An 18,114-nucleotide genomic window follows, 5' to 3' on the forward strand; every position below is an offset into this window, starting at 1 on the left:
TGCAAATCATCGCACATCTTCATTCTTACTTTCAGTGAGTTGCATTAACCTTGCACACCTCTGAGCTGTAATCTTGGCATTTGTAAAACGGGGATAATTGTTTCTTTGGCAAAGACTTTTTATAAGCACTGCCCAAAATTAAGTACTTATTCATACGAATATGGCACATTACATTCTTTTTGGAACAAAATAGATATAAATAAATCTTTTTATCTCTGGCTCCCTCTACAATAGTCACTGAATCAATGAATGAGTATATTTAATACTCCTTGTTATAACTATGGCTCCTACCACAAGGTCTGATGTATGATAAAGGAGCAATAAATATCTGTTCATTGTGTGAATGAATGACTAAATGAATGAGTTCATTTAATGAAGGTACTTTTAGGATACAATTTGGGAATTAGATTTTTTTCTCTTTTTTATCTGACCCTGGGTTGGTTTCAATTCAGTTTCAGGTTATGATTCTCTAGTTGCTTATGCTAATAAGAATTAGTTTGTTTGGGAGAGGATTTAAAAGAAGGGTATATATTAAATCCTGGCAAATATTTTAAAAGCATAACATATAATACAAATGAAATATTTTCAGCTTATATCAGCTCTCTCAGCTCTGCTTTGTTTTTCAGAGGGACCATATGAAAATTGCCCAGCAGTTCTTCCAGCTGGTGGGAGGGTCAGCGAGTGAGTGTGGTATGTCTGAAATCTGTACTCATTCACATGATTTGTAATTGTTGGAGTTGGTTCATATATTGACTGGTGAAGTTTGAGTCTCTGTCTGGAGATACGTCTGTCAGGCTTGAAAGAAAAGTATAAAGTAGGAAGTCCTGTGGGAGAGACACAGGAGGGAGTATTGGGTTAGCTCTTCTCAACATCTCAACTAAAGTGGGATGAGAGAATATATAAATAGAGGAGAATAAATGTAATCTTTAGTTCATAAGAGTTCTTAAAATTCGATTCTGTTTCTTTTATTTTTTTTTTTATTAAATTTTTTTTTTAACGTTTATTTATTTTTTGGGACAGAGAGAGACAGAGCATGAACGGGGGAGGGGCAGAGAGAGAGGGAGACACAGAATCGGAAACAGGCTCCAGGCTCTGAGCCATCAGCCCAGAGCCTGACGCGGGGCTCGAACTCACGGACCGTGAGATCGTGACCTGAGCTGAAGTCGGACGCTTAACCAACTGAGCCACCCAGGCGCCCCCGATTCTGTTTCTTTTTAATGTTTATTTTTCATTTATTTTGACTCAGAGAGGGAGAGTGTGAGCAGGGGAGGGGCAGAGAGAGAGGGAGAGAGAATCCCAAGCAGGCTCCATGCTGTTAGCACAGAGCCTGATGCAGGGTTCAAACCCACAAACAGATCATTACCCCAGCTGAAGTCAAGAGTTGGACACTTAACCAACGAGCCACACAGGCACACTGATTCTGGTTTTGATTTGAAATGTTAACTTCTCTTGATTTTTCAAGGGCTTTCTAAGTATTCAACTTTCATCATGTCATAGGTATTTTTTCTGGGTCATTTGCCTTTCAATTTTGCCTGTGGTATTTTTTCACATAAAAAATATTTAAATCTTATTCAATTAAGTTTACCTTTTTATGATGATATTATACATGGGCATGTAGGTTAGAAAATGCTTCCCTACCCCCACAGTTAGATAATATTCACTTATATTTCCCACTAGTAGTTTTGTTGCTTTATTTTCTTAATTTAAGTATTGATTTCATTGGTCAAGATTGAGTGTAAGATTTGAGAAAGGGCTATCAAAAGGGCTGTGAGTGGGAGCTGGTACGGCTGTTTGCACCAGTTGTCTAAGGCCAGCATCTTTTCTGGTGGACAGTGTTCGTAGTGAACTAGTTGTTAAATATTTTTATCACCCCTGAATATTCATTTTCTTTCAAATGTTTTACCACGACCATTTATTGAATAATATTTCCTTTCCTCATTTCATTCATTTATATAATAAACTTTATTGAGGTGCTGGGGATGTAGCAGGAAATAAAACCAACAAGTCCTCCATCCTTGTGGAGCATACAGTCCAGTGGGACAGACAATACACACAATAAATAAGTAGATCACATGGTGTATCTGACTGTGATAAGTGCTGTGGGGGGAAAATTAAACAGAGCAAGAATGAATAGGAGTCCCAGTGTCAAGGGTGGGGGTCATACTAATTCTCTACTATCTCAAACAGGAATCTGATATCAGACAGAAAGTTGTTCAGGATCAGGACCAGCTGGTTCCACGGCAAATTATTTCTCCATTTGATCTGGAAGTGCTAGGTTGTCTTACAGACAAGTGATGGTGAAGACTAAGCCACATTAGTTGAGTGTGCACGTGTTGGAACGGGTGAGAGACTCAAAGACCTGGGAAAACATACGAGGAATACCGTAGCCTGCAGGGCGTGTGTTCATTCTGGAGTCTGTGAGTTAGGCCCAAGAGAGATCATTGGTCACCCTCAAGTACTGTGTGACCTCCATTATGCTGGGGTTTTGTCCACTGAACAGAATCTACAATCTCAGAATCTAGAAGGAGGTCTTGGAATACATTCCTATCTCTGAATTATAAAGTGACTCAAATCTCAGCTAAAGAGAACTTGCAGTTTCATGAATATACCTGGTTCCTTTTCCCATTCCATTTCAGATACAATACCCGGGAGGCAGTGCATGGCTTCCTGTTTCTTTCTGCTTAAGCAATTTGATGATGTCTTGATTTACCTCAACTCATTTAAGGTCAGTATAGAATTTTCTAGATGCGTTTGTATACAAAATACTATATATAATGTGTCAGAGATAAGATACTCATAGAGATGGCCCTTTTACAATGGTGATGTTGGTGGTGTCAGCCCATGCCTTAAAATGATCTTTGAGTTTTTCTGGTATAACTGATGTTTTTATATTTTGTATGTTAATACTCAATGTGATCTATTCTTGGGATGTTTTCCAGAGTTACTTCTACAATGATGACATCTTTAACTTTAATTATGCCCAAGCCAAAGCTGCAACAGGCAATACCAGCGAGGGTGAAGAGGTGGGTATCTGCTTTTGATGCATTTGAATGATTTCTATTTATAAACACTGTCTGCTTTAACTTTTTGAGGAACCTCCATACTGTTTTCCAGAGTGAAACAAAACGGATAAACATAGGGGAAATTAAAAAAAAAAAGAGAAGCAAACCATAAAACAGACTCTTAACTATAGACCACAAACTGAGGGTTGCTGGAGGGGAGGTAGGCAGGGATGGGCTCAATGCCTGATGGGTATTAAGGAGGGCACGTGGTAAGCACTGGGTGTTGGATGGAAGTGATGAATCACTAAATTCTACACCCAAAATCACTATTACACAATATGTTAGCTATCTGGAATTTAAGTAAAAACTTGAAAATAAATGATAAAAATAAAAACATTGTTATCTTTTTGTCACTGAAACAATGTTCAAGGGCAAAGGATTATGAAAAGTTCTTTTGTTCTTAGGTTATATTAAAAAGTAAAATGTGAATAGACATAGATTTTGTAACTATGTACTGTTTCCCTTTTCTTGATAGCATTTATGAAAGGATAACATACAGTGAGAAAATTGTACAAATCAAATCAAAGTATACAGCTTGATGAATTTTTAAAGTGAACATATCCAGATAATCAGTACTCAGATCACGAAACAGTATTACCCTAGCCCCATAGAAATCCCTTCATCTACTTGTTTGAGTCCGTCTCTTTCCCTGGAGGCTAACCACTATTTTGACTTCTAACCCTGTAGATTAACTTGTCTGAATCATTCAAAGCAATTCAGTTGAATTATTCAATTCAGTTTTGTTATTATTTAGCAAATTGTTCCACTTATTATTATTCAAATTGGAATTCTTTCCTAACTTCCATTATGATGTCTTCTTTGTGAAATTTTTTTTTAATGTCTTTACTTATTTTTGAGAGAGAGAGAGAGAGACAGAGCATGAGTAGGGGAGAGGCAGAGAGAGAGGGAGACACAGCATCCGAAGCAGGCTCCAGGCTCTGAGCTGTCAACACAGAACCCGATGCGGGGCTCAAACTCACAAACCATGAGATCATGCCCTGAGCCGAAGTCAGACGCTCAACCGACTGAGCCACCCAGGCGCCCCTTCTTTGTGAAATTTTATTTAAAATGTGTTTCATTGGGAATGCAAGCTGGTGCAGCCACTCTGGAAAACAGTATGGAGGTTCCTCAAAAAATTAAAAGTAGAACTACCCTACGACCCAGCAATTGCACTACTAGGTATTTATCCAAGGGATACAGGTGTGCTGTTTCGAAGGGACACATGCACCCCCATGTTTATAGCAGCACTATCCACAATAGCCGAAGTATGGAAAGAGCCCAAATGTCCATCGATGGATGAATGGATAAAGAAGATGTGGTATATATACAATGGAGTATTACTCGGCAATCAAAAAGAATGAAATCTTGCCATTTGCAACTATGTGGATGGAACTGGAGGGTATTATGCTAAGTGAAATTAGTCAGTCAGACAAAGACAAAAATCATATGATTTCACTCATATGAGGACTTTAAGAGACAAAACAGATGAACATAAGGGAAGGGAAACAAAAATAACATAAAAACAGGGAGGGGGACAAAACAGAAGAGACTCATAAATATGGAGAACAAACTGAGGGTTGCTGGAGGGGTGGAGGGAGGGGGAGGGGCTAAATGGGTAAGGGGCATTAAGGAATCTACTCCTGAAATCATTGTTGCACTATATCCTAACTAATTTGGATGTAAATTTTTAAAAAATGAAAAAAAAATGTGTTTCATGATTTTCAAATACGTGTATTATCTTTCCCAAGCTTTTTATTTTGATTTCTAACTTAATTGTATTGTGGTTATCCAATGTGGTCTGTAAGACACCAGCCCTTCAAAATTTGTTGAGACTTGTTTTACTACCCAGTAATACGGTCAGGTGTTCTTAAACAAATGTGTATTATGCAGTTGTTAATTATTCTGTTCAAATCTTATATATCCTTACCAGCCTTTTGCCAGCTTGTGAGATCAATAACTGAGAGAAGTATGTCAACATCACCCTGTTTTGTCCTTTACTTAGCAGTCTGGATAGCATTTGATCATCTGTAAGGCTACCACTAAGTGTTAACCTAAGGCAAGCCTATATAGGTACTTTTATTGCGAAAATATCTTCATGTTTATTCCTTTTCTTTCCTCTTCTTACAGGTTTTCCTTTTAATCCAAAGTGAGAAGATGAAAAATGACTACATTTACCTCAGTTGGTTAGCTCGGTGCTGTGAGTCATCTTTTAAATGTTACAGAGGAATCCTCTTTTTCTTCTCTGTTGCATAATCTTCTGGATAGAAATTATAGTGAACATTTATTTATTTATTTATTTTTAAGGTTTGTGTTTTTTTTTTTTTTTTCATTTTATTTATTTATTTTGAGAGAGAGAGAGAAAAAGAGCACAAGCAGGGGAGGGACAAAGAGAGAGGGGAGACTGAGAATCCCAGGCAGGCTCCAGGCTGTCAGTGCAGAGGCTGATGCAGGACTTGATCTTGAGATCATGACCATGAGATCATGACCTGAGCCAAAATCAAGAGTTGGACGCTCAACTGACTGAGCCACCCAGGTGCCCCTTGTTTTATTTTTTTATTTTAAAGAGAGAGAGCCGGGGAGAGGGGCAAATGGAGAGAGAGAGAGAGAGAGAGAGAGAGAGAGAGAGAGAGAGAGAGAATCCCAAGCTGGCTTCATGCCCAGCGTAGAGCCCGACATGGAGCTCGATCCCACAACCCCAGGATCATGACCTGAGCTGAAATCAAGAGTCAGATGCTCAACCGACTCAGCCACCCAGGCACCCCTACAGTGAACATTTCTAATTTTGTTTTGTAGAATGAGTAAACACTGAAATTAAGCATCATTAATGCTACTCAGTTAGGGTGGCCATGTGCACATATTACATACATTTACCCTGTAGTTGGTTCTACCATACAACATTGACCTCCATGAATAGTCCTGAAAGGTGTCAAGTTCTTCCTTCAGCCCTGCTCAAGTTTCCAGAATCTCAGTTTACAGTATTCTGTGTTAAATAGGCTAATTTTACCTTTTCATTATGATGAAGGCCTGAAAAGTGGTAATGTGTCAGAAATATATTTTTTTAACCTGTTTTTAAAGTTTATTTATTTTGAAAGAGTATACACGTGCATGAGCTGGGGAGGGGCAGAGAGAAAGGGAGAAAGAATCTAAAACGGGCTCCGTGCCTACAGCATGGGCTCAATCCCACAAACCATAATTTTTTAAAATACTCTGTAGCCTACAACCTTTGTCTGTCTGTCATCCCCTATTCATTATCTTTCCTTGCTCCTTTTTTTTCCACTCAGATTTAAAATGTTCACAGAGTTTTTGAAGTCACAGAAAGATTTCAGCAATCACATGTTCTCAGTGAGGCTGAAACTGTATGAGAAGGATTTAATGAATGATATGTGACTTTTAAGCAGATGAGCAAAGTGGGAACTACTGGAAATCAACCCAATCTAAAAAGACATAATTCTGTGAATCCTAACTTAAATATTTTACGTATGGTAGACTTCTGATGGAGAACCAGCTTAATGATGACCTTGCAAGCTTTCTACATAAGGGCTGTTTACCATTCCTTTGTCTGTTTGGAACATAGAACCAAATCCAAAGAATAGCAAGATGCAGAATTGTATTTCCTGCACATTTAAAAGGCAAAACTCTGGGGCGCCTGGGTGGCTCAGCCAGTTGAGTGTCCAGCTCTTGATTTGGGCTCAGGTCATGATCTCAGGGTCATGGGATCAGCCCCATGTCAGGATCTGTGTTGAGCATGGAGTCTGCTTAGGATTTTTTTTCTCTCTTTCTCTCTCTCCCCTGCTTGCATGTTCTTTCTCTCTCTCTCTTTCTCTCTCTAACAAATAAATAAATAAATGCCCCAACTTTTTTTTTTTTTTTTTTTTTTTTTTTTTTGTAGATATAATGAATAAGAAACCAAGACTAGCCTGGGAACTGTATCTCAAGATGGAAACTTCTGGCGAGTCCTTTAGCCTCTTACAGCTCATTGCTAATGACTGCTACAAGGTGAGTCCAAGTGACACCTAAAGGGAAAACTGAAGGGCAGTCACACAGTGCTACACTGGCCAAATATTAGGGAAGGGTGTCTTAGAGATTAAATGGCCATGTCAGAAATGTCATCCCTGGGGCTCCTGGCTGGCTCAGTCAGAGGAGCATGCAACTCTTGATCTCAGGGTTGTGAGTTCAATAGTAGAGACAAAGGAACCAGAAAAGAGAATAAGAAGCAATCAGATTTCATAAAAGACTAGCTATGTGTGTGTGTGTCGGGGGGAAGGCCTTGTGGGTGGGTGGGTGGGGAGCTGAAAAGGCAGGGAGAAGGAGGGAGGACTTTGGGGCCCTATCCTATAGATTAGAAGTTTTTTAACAAATTAACCTCACATTCTGGAAGTTCCTATTGGGGAATATTTAGGTAACACTAGACTAGTGTTAAATTAATAACAGCTCATTTCAAAGTGAATCATTACAAAAATAAAGTGAGTCACTACCAATGGAAAAGGTTGTAAAACATAGGAAACTTGAAAATGTTTAACATGACTTAGTAGATGGCAATGACATTAAGCGAGTTAGGGGAACCAGAGGGAAAGAAAACATTCAGACGGGAATTTAGTTCAGTTGTAGATGTATTAAATCTGAAGTGTGTTTGGGGCTCCAGCTAGAGATATTACCTGTGGGAAATTATTATGGTGAGCCTGGAGCTCAGGTATTCCTGTAAGAGGTCGGGATTAGAGATACTGTTGTAGAAGTTAACAGTAGTTGGCGGTGGTGGTGGTGGTGGCAGCAGCAGCAGTAGCAGGAGAGTGTGGGCGACAGTGAGGTTAACCAGCCAATGGGGTGAGGAACCACAAGGACACCAGTGTTTAAGGCATAGAAATAGAAGAATCAGTGTAAGAGACAGAGGATGCTGATGGATATAAAGGAAAGAAAAGAACCAGGAAGTGGGGGGGAGGGCTTTTCATTCCTCTTTTTCTTGTTTCAGTTTTATCAAAAATCTAGGGAGGAGCATGACAAATCTGCAACCTGTTGGAACTGCATGAGACTTGAGAAAACAATAGTGGGTAGAGAAGAGAATGAGATTAGAAAGCCGACACAGTGAGCGTAGACCACAAAGAAATGGATGCTGAGGATAAGGGGGGAAACATGACGCTAACTTAAAAGGAAAACCATGGTTAAGGACGTGGGGCGGGGAGTATTTTTGCAGGTGGAGGGAGAGGTTGTTTTTGTTTGTTTGTTTTTATTTTTTATTTATTTTTTATTTTTTAATGTTTATTTATTTTTGAGACAGAGAGAGACAGAGCATGAACGGGGAAGGGGCAGAGAGAGAGGGAGACACAGAATCAGAAGCAGGCTCCAGGCTCTGAGCCATCAGCCCAGAGCCTGACGCGGCGCACGAACCCACAGACCACAAGATCGTGACCTGAGTTGAAGTCGGACGCTTATCCGACTGAGCCACCCAGGCACCCCTGTTTGTTCGTTTTTAGAGTAGGGAGTTAAAGTATCGTTAGGCAGAGGAGCTGTTGGACAGGGAGGTTAGAGATGCAAGAGAATGGGGGCATTTCTGATGGAAGAAGGCCCTACGGAGATGAGAGGAAGATGGAGTTAATGACCTTAAAAAGAAGAGAAGGACCTTAAAAACCAGTTCAGTCTTACCTACTGTCTCAGTGGTCCCATGACCACCCACTAGTTTGGTGAGTCACTGGAAGGGTTCAGAGGATTCAAAGTTACACTCATGGCTAAGATTTACTACAATATAGAAAAAGCAAGAAAAAGATACGTATAGGAGGAGACTGGAGAGGTTAAGCCCAGGCTTTTTTGTCCTCCCTCTGTGCTAATTGCACAATCATGTCTTTCTCCAGCTGCAAACTACAGAGACATGTATGAGATGTCCTTGTCCAGGAAAAATAGAAAGGGCAAATAGGGGGAAAAATGGCAGAATTAAGTCTTCTAACATGTCAATCACATTAAATGTAAATGATCTAAATATACCAATTAAAAGAGAGACATTGACGGAGTGGATAAGAAACCAAGACCCAACTATGTACTTTTTACAAGAAACTCATTTCAAATATAGTGATATAGGTAGGCTGAAAGTAAAAGGACAGAAAAAAATATATACCGTGAATTAAGCAATTTGTTTAACAAACACATGCTTACCATATGACTTAGCAATCACACTCCTGGGCATTTATCTCAGAAATGAAACCTGTATCCATACAAATACCTATTCCCAATGTCAATAGCAGTTTGATTTGTAATAACCAAAAACTGGAAATAATCCAAATGTCCTTCAGTAGTGAATGGTTAAACAAACCGGTTTGGCATGGACTACTGCTTATTAATAAACAGGAATGGTGATGACAGTCCTGACTGCCTTTCTTGATGTTTGACTGCTGACACCTTTTAAGCTTCACCCTTCCTTCTTCCCCTTGTGCCCCACATCTGGACAAAATGATAAGAAAAGCTAGGTACTCCCTTCTCTGGTGCCACCAGGTGATTCAGACCACATGAGCCCCTGCTGGTGCTCAGGAACCCTCATCCCAGCCCCAGCCACAATAAAAATCTCTTAAGAGATTTGCTCTCTTGCTCTCTCTTAAGAGGCCTGCCCTACTCCTCCCAGAGATCTCAATTATTTAAGTAAGAAATCTTTTCATGCTCTCTTGGTGTGTGTATGGCATCATCACTCTCAACATCCAAACCAAACTTTGGGTGGAGGTGCCTCCTGCTTTTTCAAGGTTATGTAATAGGAACCAACTACTGATATACATAGTAACTTGGATTTTTTTTTTAATTGAACTATAGTTGACACATAATGTTACATTAGTTTCAGGTGTACAACATAGTGATTCAACAACTCTACATGTTCTACTGTGCTCACAAGCGTAGCTACTATCTATCACCATACAATGCTATTATGAACCATTGACTATATTCCCTGTACTGTGCCAAAATAACTTGGATTAATAAGGAATAAGAACAACATTATGCTGAGTGAAAAAAAGCCAATCTCAAAAGAGTCCCATACTGCTTGATTTCATATACATAACATGCATGAAATGAAAAGTATAGAGATGTAGAACAAATTAGTGATTGCTGGGAGTTAAGGATGATCAACAGGGAGAAGAGTGTGTATGTCTATAAAAGGGTAGGACAGATTTGTGATGATGGAATCGTTCTGTATCTTGATAGTTACGTGACTCTGCAGATTTGATGAAATGACAGAACTATACACCCACATTGTAGCAATGTCAATTTCCTGGTCTTAGATACTGTGATACTGCACTATAGTAAGCTGTAACTGGGGAATTTGGGTGAAGGGTACCTGGGACCAAAAAAAAAACCCAAAAACAAACAAACAAAAAAAAACCCCCGAAGTTTTAGAATACCTGGCTGCCTCAATTGCTAGAGCATGTCTCTTTGATCTTGGGAGTGTGAGTTTGATTCCTATGTTGGGTGTAGAGAGTACTTAAAAATAAAATCTTTAAGAAAAGAAAAGAAAAAGGTATATGGGACCTCTTTGTACTATCTCCAAAACATCCTATAAATCTAGAATTATTTCAAAATAAGTAATTTTTAAAGATGAACCGACTGGAGCTATATCCAGCCATATAGATGCATCTTAACATAAGCAAGACACAGAAGAATATTTATGGTATTCATAAAGATAAAGTCTTGAAAGACAAAAGTTTAATTATATTGTCTAAAGGTATATACATAAGTATTAAAAAAGTCAAAGAACCGATGACCATAAAAGTTGGCTGGGGCGCCTGGGTGGCTCAGTCGGTTAAACGGCCGACTTCAGCTCAGGTCACGATCTCGCGGTCCGTGAGTTCGAGCCCCGCGTCGGGCTCTGGGCTGATGGCTCAGAGCCTGGAGCCTGCTTCCGATTCTGTGTCTCCCTCTCTCTCTGCCCCTCCCCCGTTCATGCTCTGTCTCTCTCCGTCTCAAAAATAAATAAATAAAAGTTAAAAAAAAAATTAAAAAAAAAAAGTTGGCATAGCAGTTGCTTCTGGAGGGAAGGAGAGGGCTGTGGTCTGGCAGTGACACAGAGCTAAATAGCTGTCAATGTCTTGTTTCTTGACCTGAGCAGGGATTACTCTTGTGTTCATGTTTTATGCATTAAATCGTACATTAATGTTTCAGGCACCATTCTATATCTGTGTTATTTCACCAAAAATAATTTTTTGAAGAGCACATAGGAAGAAGGACTAACCTTGAAAAGGAATAAGAACACCTCTTTCTGTGAAAGGTACAGAAACGAGGGAAGGATGAATGCGAGTACGAGCATAATTTGAGCTGAAGGGAGGAAGGTTGTGTTTTCCCTGAAGGATAGACAGATGCTAAGACTGCAGTAGAGATCTTAAGGAAATTAGCAAAGGTTTAGAATAGCACTTCATGGGAGTGGAGAGGTAACTAAACCACACTGAGCAAGGAGGATTGCCCAGCAAGTTGAAGACTTCAACAAAATGGCAATGCCATATGTTTTTGGCTGCCAGTCAAGAAAACTCACCTAAGCACAGCTTAATAGTATTTGGCATGCTCTACATGGCAGAGGAAATGTGTAGTATATTTGGGAAAGAGTTCTGTCAAAATGAATTAAGTGTTTAGAAGATTTGATGTTTAGAGTAGTAGTCAGTATCCATCTCGGCATTTTAAGAATTTAGGAACAAAGTCAGGAAAAGTCATGTTCTCTTGGGTTGAACATGATCAAACTAACGTAAAATGAATGATAGTAGTCACCTACGGAATGTGTTGAGGAAACCTGACAGCGCGGAGCCTGCTTGGGATTCTCTCTCCCTCTCTCTCTGCCCCTCCCCCACTTTTGCTATCTCTGTGTCTCTCAAAATAAATAAGTAAGCTTGAAAAAAAGAGTACAGTATAATTAGAAGAAATGACAGATGTGTTGATTACAGCATAACTTGACTATATGTAGGAAAAATGTTACGTTGTTGAAAACTGGTATAAATTGAACCACGTACTCAAATTGTGATTTTCCTTCTTTAGTTTTAGTAAGGAATTGAAATTTATCTAATTTGCTGGCTGAAAGTGTCATCACTAACCATTTTTTATATAGTTCTGTTTCACGCTGTCTTTACATATCGTTTCATTCAGCGCAATCTTTAGATCACAAGTATTATCACAATACTTTCTTTTAATCAGATGGGCCAGTTCTACTATTCAGCCAAAGCTTTTGATGTCTTAGAGAGGCTGGATCCTAACCCTGAATATTGGGAAGGCAAGAGGGGAGCCTGTGTGGGCATCTTCCAGATGATCTTAGCTGGACGAGAACCCAAGTAAGTAATCCAAAAGAGACACCACCTCTGTTCCTTTGGTGTTTGTAAGGGAAAAGAATTATTTTCTTGTATTACGTCTTCTGAAAACCCAAAACGATAGTGATGTTTTATAATGATGAATAGAAGATTAAGATGTTTTGTATGTCTATCTGATGTTTTCTCTCCAGAAATTTTTTATGTTCCAAATCATTTTTATTGGGGACACTGAGTATATAGCTTTCAAATGTAAGAGTAAGATATATGTTTGGCTCCAAATGAATTGTCATTTTCATTAAAAAAGTCTCTCTCTATCTCTTCTACTCTTTTCTTTGGCTATTAGCTTTTTCTTGTGCACTTACTTTGGGCTTCAAAGATTTAGGAATGGAGTGGGTGTGGTTGATAATTTTTTTTTTGTCTCCCTATATTTCAGGAAATAACTGAGACAGTAGATTACAAAAAATTAAGTAACATACAGCTCCATTTATAACAAAAATTAAAATACTTAAAACTAAATTCAGTTTTCTAAAAATAACTGTGGAATGTATTTGTTACTGGTGTATAAATAGATGTGGTTATTTTATAAGTAAATAATGTATCAAAAATTACTTCCTTCCTTGTATCTGATTCCATTCCTAAATACTGGTTTAAAGAAATTTATTAGGATGGGGTGCCTGGGTGGCTCAGTCAATTAAGCATGGGACTCTTGATCTCAGCTCAGGTCATGATATCACGGTTCATGAGTTCAAAGCCCATGTGATTGAGATTCTGGCTCTTCCTCTCTTTGCCCCTCCCTCCCTTTCTGTCTCAAAATAAATAAATGAACTTAAAAAGAAAAAAGAATTTGATTAGGTGAAAGAAGATGCCTGAAATAAAAAAACAGAAATAGAAAATATGAGTGAAATCTTAGGGAAGAGGATCCATAGGCAGAGTCACCTATACATTTGATAAGGTAACAGGGAAGTTTTAGTATGCATTACATAAAACATGCGTTTTAATTTTAATTACAATTAAATTACTTGAAACATAAACACTGGGTATTTGCCAAATCTTGGCCCTGAATTTTCTTCTCTTCCATATTTATTAATATATTAATTTTCTTAAAAAAAATTTTTTTTAAAATTTTTTTTCAATGTTTTTTATTTATTTTGGGACAGAGAGAGACAGAGCATGAACGGGGGAGGGGCAGAGAGAGAGGGAGACACAGAATCGGAAACAGGCTCCAGGCTCCGAGCCATCAGCCCAGAGCCCGACGCGGGGCTCGAACTCACGGACCGCGAGATCATGACCTGGCTGAAGTCGGACGCCCAACCGACTGCACCACCCAGGCGCCCCTTAAAAATTTTTTTTGTTTATTTATTTATTTTGAGAGAGAGGAAGAGAGCACGAGGGGGAGGGGCAGAGAGAGAGGGAAAGAGAGGATCCCAAGCTGGCTCTGTGCTGTCAGTGCAGAGCCTGACATGGGGCTCAATCCCATGAACTGCGAGATGATGACCTGAGTCAAAAGCAAGAGTTGGACACTTAACCGACTGAGCCACCAAGGCGACCCTAATATATTAATTTTCTTGAAGAAATCATCCATTACTCTGGCTTTATAAAATTTTACAAATATGGTGGTGACACCCAGTTTAAGGTGATTACCACCTCAAACAAAAGAGAACTTGGGGGCACCTGAGTGGCTCAGTCAGTTATGCTTCTAACTTCAGCTCACGTCACGATCTCCTGTCTCATGAGTTTGAGCCCTGCATTGCTGTCAGCTGTCAGCACAGAACCTGTTTCAGATCCTCTGTCTCCCTCTCTCTCTGCCCCTCCCCTGTTCATGCTCTCTCGCTGTCTCTCTCAAAAATAAATAAACATTGGGGCGCCTGGGTGGCTCAGTGGGTTAAGTGGCTTACTTCAGCTCAGGTCATGATCTCTCAGTTTGTGAATTCGAACCCTGCGTCGGGCTCTGTGCTGACAGCTCAGAGCCCGGAGCCTGCTTCGGATTCTGTGTCCCCCTCCCTCTCTGCTCTTCCCCTGCTTGCGCTCTCTGTCTCTCTCTCAAGAATAAAACATTAACAAAATTAAATAAACAAACATTAAAAATAAAATCTTTGGGATGAGCACTGGTGTCATGTGTAAGAGATGAATCACTGAGTTCTACTCCTGAAGCCAAGACTACACTGTATTTTAACTAACTTGAATTAAAATAAATAAAATAAAGTCTTAAAAAAAAGAGAGAGAGAGGTCTTGGACTCAGAGAAGCAACTTGTTAGTATGGAGCTAGAATTTGAACCTAATTCTTTGAACCCAACCCTCTTTCTACTTGGTCATGCAGAATTGGCATAGAAATAGGAATACTTACATCATGTTAGGCCAGAAAGATTAATAGCCTGTGTATGGATAGTATAAGTAAATAGGAAAACTTGGGTTGGTGAGAAGGATTTCATAGAGTTTCCATTTTAGTATTCCACCATAAAAATAGAAGGCTTGGGGTCGCCTGGGTGGTTCAGTCAGGTAAGCGTCTAGCTCTTGATTTTGGCTCAGGTCGTGATCTCATGGTTTGTGGGATCGAGCCCCATGTTGGGCTTCTGTGCTGACAGTGCAGAGCCTGCTTGGGATTCTCTCTCTCCTTTCTCTCTGCCCCTCCCCTGCTCACACACATATTCTCTCTCTCTCTCTCTCTCTCTCTCTCTCTCTCTCTCTCTCATTCTCTCTCCCCCCAGAATGAATAAATAGACATTAAAAAAAAAAAATAGAAGGCTTGGAAGTCCATAACTGGTTTGTGAATACACAGTGAAATAGTCTGTTACCAAAAATGCCTTACTGGAAGGAGCGAAGAACAAGTATGAGTTGATTAGATCTGTTAATTTACATGCTTGTTGAAACTCTTTGTCCCTTCAAATCTTTCCCCCAGAGAGACCCTTCGAGAAGTGCTCCATTTACTGAGAAGCACAGGGAACACCCAAGTGGAGTACATCATCCGGATCATGAAGAAATGGGCCAAAGAAAACAGAGTGCCTATCTAAAATAGCTCCAGAGTCCTGGGGAACTGGTCACCGCTTTGCTGTAAAATTGGAAACTGAGGAGAATTCCTCAAGTTTAATGTAAGATGCAGGGCTCTATTTTTTGACATTTCCTTCCTTGCTCTTTGAGCCTCAAGATCAGTGACTTGACTCGCTTAGACCTAGCCTCCTGGCTGAACTAAGCACCATAGTCCGTGCTCCGGCCCCTGTGTGATCCGACTAGCAATAAGACTTTGGATTTGTCTGGTGCCTTTCTTCCAAAAATACTCAGAGAACTCTTATGTAATAACTGACTTTAAGGAGAATGGCATAATTTTTTTTTAATGTTAGCACTCCATGGCATTTTCCCACAGCTCCAATAACAAATGCCTTTAATGCCCAAGAGCCACCGTCATTCTGTCCTCTTCATTTTAGTCATCTGTACATCATCCCATGTTACTGGGGCATTCCATAAAGAATTTTGTAATGCATTTCTGAATCTTAGGAGAGCAGAGGTTAGAAATAGCAACATGATTCTAAGAGTGGCAGTAAGATCCTTTATCAAACTGTCCAGTCATTAATAGATAATGGACTTCGGGGATTACTCTTTCAGTAGTTTTGATGATAAATAACATGTTATTTATCATCAAAGAAACAGGAGTATTACAGCTGTTTAAAAGGTGCATACTATGAAAAAAATCTGTATGGTACATTTAAAGGTATTCAGGAAATAGTATGCAAATCTCAGTAGTCACTGCTCCATTATATTTTAGGGAACAAAACAGGTTAAGGATCTTTTTCATATGTTTTGCTGAATAGACATCAGTTTTGAATGTAGGGCTACAAAGGCTATATGTATGCAGTGGGGCCATTTATTAATATGATGATAATAAACATGGGTTGTGCAGAGCCCTTTGAGGGACTTCCTAATAGCTGGACTCTGTCCTAAGTCCTATTCCAGCCCCAGGTTTCTGACCTCTTGCAACGTAAACCTATCACTGAGCACTTTTAGACTCACAACTGATTTTCAGAAAATAGACATACATGTTTTGATGTAGCAGATTACCTTTGTTTCCACGCCATGTATTTTGTTTCTGTTAGCTTAAGGTACCCAGCGTTACAGGTGTAGAAAGTGCAGAGCCACCCCTCCCCGCATGAGAACTGAAAGAGCGTCCTAACTCCTTGAAGCACTGCAGACAGCTTAGAGAAGTCTCATAGGCACTGCGCCCGTTGTCCCCCGCACCCCCAGCACGACGGTGGCTGAGGGAGTCCTGGAAAATGGAGCCGGGAACGCGGCAGGAGAAGACCAGCGACTGCAGGTAGCCTTTGCCATCCGGACACTTGCAAGGGGTTCTTTCAGTTCCTGTCTTTGATCTTAGACCCAGATCTAATCAGTGCGGAGCACAAGTCAAACTAAAGTGGCCCGAATAACTGCATTTTAGAAAACAAAATTTTATCATTTTTCATATGCCAAAGCTTCTGTGTTCTCATGTTGTCGTTCGTTCTTTTTCAGTAGTTGGTTCTCAGCATCTAAGGTACTAGGTGGATCAGATCTGGGCAGAACCCAATATGATTCTTAGAATTACCTTGTGATTCTTACTTAAGCTCACTTGAAATATGAGGAAACATAATACTGGGAAAAGATGGAACTCCTCAATGGCTTTTGGCAATGGAATTTGTCTTCCGGTTAATTTCCATTATCGTCAGATCTCCTGTACTCGGTAAGCTTTTCCACTGGTGGTGATTTACTTCTAAATGAGCTTTTGTTGAATTTAACGCTCTAGCTTGTCCCTGTCATTTTCCTGTTTTGGGGGGAAAGCTGATACTCCAAAAATAGCAATTCCTGGAATTTTAAACTAGTTTTTTAAAAAAGTTTTTAATCTATAGAATTGAGCCAAAAAAGCATAAAGGCTAGTTTTAGAGAGATATCATCCAATTGTTATTAAGGATCCTTCTGGAATGTCTTGGCGGGGTCTCAAGATTGCAGAGTCCTGTTGCATGGCTGCTTTTCTTACATGTGATTGATGATACAGGAGAGAAGAAGGTGCAGGCTTAGGAATGTGGTGTCATGTGTACAGTTCAGAGCATCGATGCACTATTTATAGTCGGTAGCAAATATTACTTGCAAATGGAAAAAGTTTTTAACTATTTTTGTACTTCAAAAGAATGATGATATTCTACTGTAATATATTCAAATTAAAGTTTGTTACTTGGTCTTACTATGGTGGTCTGTTGAGTGTAGCAAATGCAGGTCCTGGGTATGTCCTGTGCCTTCCCTCCTTTCCTGACCCCAGAGCGGAGGGAAAAAACAAAGTTTGGGGCGTCACAGTTAACTCTTTACGAGAAAGGAAGGTACATATTTTTAAGAATCCCTGTCCACCAAGGCTGTGGTTCGTGCTCAGTCATTTTAGGTTTGGCTCTGCTGAATCACAGCTCGTGGCAGAAGTGTTACGGCCAGTGCACAGGACGACACTTCACACTCAGAAAGCTCTCAAGTACTTGTTTACTGAGAATTAAACATATCGTAGCTGGTAGAGCAAAGGACCTGTGAGAACTGACCTCATAGAATTCTGTTCCCATCTAATTATTGTTTTATTGTGTGCCGAGCATATACTCGGGGCTGGGGATGCAAGGATAAACAGTGTGGAGTCCTGACCCTTACGGAACCCAGGCTAACAGAAGTATGCAGCACCGAACACAATAGCGTGTGATTTTTGGTGTCAGTAGGAGCAAAGTATGAGAGGAAATGAGGCAATGGGAACGCTTGTATCCCTTGCACATGGACACCTCCTGCCTCACTTGGGAGAAGCAGTG

General features: G+C 39.9%; 1 protein-coding gene across 4 annotated transcripts in view; it reads left to right on the forward strand.

Moving 5' to 3' along the window:
- IFT56 (intraflagellar transport 56) overlaps positions 1–17,519 on the forward strand; it is a 47,932-nt gene extending 30,413 nt beyond the window's left edge. For 3 of the 4 annotated variants that reach the window (XM_047850645.1, XM_047850646.1, XM_047850647.1), the window contains 7 exons: positions 627–690; positions 2,637–2,725; positions 2,940–3,023; positions 5,190–5,259; positions 6,952–7,058; positions 12,207–12,340; positions 15,213–17,519. In XM_047850645.1, the coding sequence (XP_047706601.1) occupies positions 627–690; positions 2,637–2,725; positions 2,940–3,023; positions 5,190–5,259; positions 6,952–7,058; positions 12,207–12,340; positions 15,213–15,324 (660 nt within the window). In that variant the 3' untranslated portion in view covers positions 15,325–17,519. The remainder of the gene's footprint in view (positions 1–626; positions 691–2,636; positions 2,726–2,939; positions 3,024–5,189; positions 5,260–6,951; positions 7,059–12,206; positions 12,341–15,212) is intronic. The other variant, XR_007150452.1, reaches the window with a different exon arrangement.
- The last annotated feature ends 595 nt before the right edge of the window (positions 17,520–18,114 follow it).

This window comes from Prionailurus viverrinus, chromosome A2 (genome assembly GCF_022837055.1).
Source record: "Prionailurus viverrinus isolate Anna chromosome A2, UM_Priviv_1.0, whole genome shotgun sequence".
In the NCBI taxonomy this organism is placed as follows: Eukaryota; Metazoa; Chordata; class Mammalia; order Carnivora; family Felidae; genus Prionailurus; species Prionailurus viverrinus.